Source organism: Thalassophryne amazonica, unplaced genomic scaffold (genome assembly GCF_902500255.1).
Source record: "Thalassophryne amazonica unplaced genomic scaffold, fThaAma1.1, whole genome shotgun sequence".
NCBI classification, from domain to species: Eukaryota; Metazoa; Chordata; class Actinopteri; order Batrachoidiformes; family Batrachoididae; genus Thalassophryne; species Thalassophryne amazonica.
The window spans coordinates 29,116-32,049 of record NW_022986383.1 but is presented as its reverse complement, the minus strand read 5'-3'; the positions used below and the strand labels follow the sequence as shown (position 1 = coordinate 32,049).

Here is a 2,934-nt window from a genome sequence, read left to right as displayed (position 1 = left end):
CAAGGATTTGCAAATCATTGTATTCTGTTTTTATTTAGATTTTACACAACGTCCCAACTTAATGGAATTGGGGTTGTACTATACATCTGCATGCCTTGCACAGCCCCATTCCACTATTATAGTTATTTGAAAGTGAACATAGCTTTGCCACTCCTTTTTTTCCTTTTCTTTTTATTGTTGTTTATGCACCAATTACTTCTTACAGAAGTATTTTTCCTCTCCTTTTTATTGTTGTTTATGCAATAATGACACCAGATCAAATTGTGTGTAATTGACAATTTACTTGGCAATAAATTTGATTCTGACTCTGATGCAAAGATGGATGTATAGATGAATAGATGGATGTATAGATGGATGTATGGATTGATGGAACACCTCACCTTTGTTGCAGCCTCCAGGTTGTCCACTTGGTTGCTGCTCAGTTTGCCCTTGATGACAGACTCCACCTGGGCATTGAATTTCATAAAGGTCACGTAGCAGGTGTAGCACAGCAGCAGACCTATACTTTCCAGTAATGTGATTTGATTATCCAGAAAGAAAGTAATGAGCATCAGCAAGCCCATGATATAGAATGAGACATCTCTGAATAGAGGCCACCAGGTGAGGTTTAGCACCTCCCTGGAGAAAAGGGCACACATCCCTATCACAAAAAGGATATTGAAGACAGCTGAGCCCACGATGGTGCCAATACCCACATTACTGTGGGAAATAAAGACTCCTATTACAGAGGTGAAGAGCTCTGGGGCTGAGCCACCTGCCGCCATGAAGGTGGCTCCTGCTACATCATCAGAGATTGCCAGCTTCTCCGTGATGACCGTGAGTGCTGGGACAAAGAACTCATCACAGACGATGGCTAAGGCGATGAACATGTACAACATGCCAAACATGTGAAGCACCACGTAGCCTTGTCGCCTCTCCTCCAAAGTGAAGTAGTCCCTGGGGTAGTCGCCGTGATTCATCTCCAGCTCAGCTGAATGCATGGCCATAGGTGTCTCCGCTGGGAAGCCTGACAGATTCTGATCCTGTAGAAGAGTTCTTTGTGGCACTGACACCTCCGCTGACCCTTCAACTGCTGCATCCGGCTCAATGGCTGCCACTTTAGCCAGCGACAAGGCACTCCATGAACAGATTGTGCAGACTGCTGCCAGGCTGATGATGAAGCCCAGTATCCGTCCTGGCCGTAGCTTTCTCCTGATGTTGTGGTAGTGGTGCCTGGCACAATTGCTGCAAGAGCTGAGAGGAGTAGCAGAGCTGGAAGAAGCCACAGTGGTTTGGCTTTGTATGCCTCGGATGGGATCCATGGTGTTTGGTAATGAGGCAGAGTGGAAGTTACAGGAATCAACCCCAAATCTGCTTTGGTGGTGCTGGTGGCTACAAGGGTGGGGGTTTGACTGGCCAAGCAGTTTGCATGCTGCCTCCCCGTCTAAACACAATAGAAGCTTTGCAGTGTGATTCCAGGATCCAACCCATTCAAAGTCTTCCTCATATTATTCACTGGAAAACAGACACACAGTCCTGTAAGTCTCAGTACAGATCAGCATATTTTAAAAACAAATACACACTTTAAGATGATGTACTGCAGGATAACTGCAATTGTAAACTTTTTTCTGCTCCTTAAATTGGGCTATAGCCTTAGTTAGGGCCCCTTCACAAATAGTATGAATAAGTAGAAATCAGGGCGGAGCACGGCGGAACAGCTCGTATGAGTGAACCACAAAAACATCAAGCCGATGGGCAGTCATGAACGATCCCGCTGCAACGGTGTCGAAACAGTCACAGGAACACAGTGCGAGCAACTGGAGCATGTGTAATCACATTGCGCAACTGCTGTGAAAAAAAAATAGATGTCACCCACTGGATTTGAACCTGCAATTTACCACTGTGCTACCATCGCTGGCCTGTAAAAGGTGCAGAAAATGCCTGAAATCAACAAGGAGATGGACGCATTTATATTTATATATATATATATATATATATAATAACCACTCTCCATAAAAAAACACAGCATTTTATTGAATCCCTCTCATCAAGAGGACAATACAAGTATGAACCGTCTATTCATCTGTAGATGACCCATGGTCACAGACGTACAGTCATGAAATGACATGAATGAGGAGCAGGGCGCTTTTATCATGCCCACATCTACTGGTCTGGTGTGTCCAACTGCCCCACGCGCATGTCTGGCCCGACACGTGTGTCTTGTGGACGGTGTGCTGCAGGACAGACACTGCGTCATGTGGAACAGAGCTCACGTGGGTGATGTGACATTCAGATCACCCGCTGCATGTTATGATCTGATGGTCCATATCACCTGGGACAGCCTGTCAATGTGGATCCCTTGAGGACAGCAAGCACACACACACACGCCACAGTGGACAGTTCATGTCCATCCAAACACGGTACGTGTTCTCCAGCTGGGACATCCAGAACCAGAGAGCTTAACTGCTGTGACTGTCGGTGGCCACACCTCCTGTCCATCCAGCGCACACACCGGTGTCACTTTCTTCTGTGTTATGTGAGCTGTCAGTGAGTCTCTGTTCAGCAGCTGAGAAGCACCTCGCTGTGCTGTGTGCGCTCAGACCTGCCTGTCCGGTCCCCATATGATTATGTCTGGGCAGCATACATTTCATGTGGCATACGTATGCCACATGTGCTTTGGTGGGGGCGACACGTGCACACGTGTGATACACATGCAGGCCACATGTGTGCTGCTTTTTGCATAGCCACACTCGTGGGGGCACTTAAACAAATTTCACATCCAGCGCGAAACTGATTGCTGACTGTTTTCATGCCAACAGCGTGAATGGACACACATTTTCTAAGTGCCAAGAGAGCAGTGTTAGATGTTTGTGCGTGTCACCTCGAATTTGGCCAACACCTTGGCACGAGAGAGATCAAATGGGCTCTCACAGGGCACACTCTGTCTTTCAGCCG

At 46.9% G+C, this 2,934-nt stretch overlaps 1 protein-coding gene across 1 annotated transcript; it reads right to left on the bottom strand.

Moving 5' to 3' along the window:
* Positions 1-380: 380 nt before the first annotated feature.
* Positions 381-1,591, bottom strand: LOC117506151 (sodium/potassium/calcium exchanger 2-like; the record flags this gene model as incomplete). Its single annotated transcript, XM_034165653.1, has 1 exon — positions 381-1,591. A coding segment is annotated over exon 1 (921 nt), but the record flags the coding sequence as incomplete, so codon positions are not given.
* Positions 1,592-2,934: the final 1,343 nt, after the last annotated feature.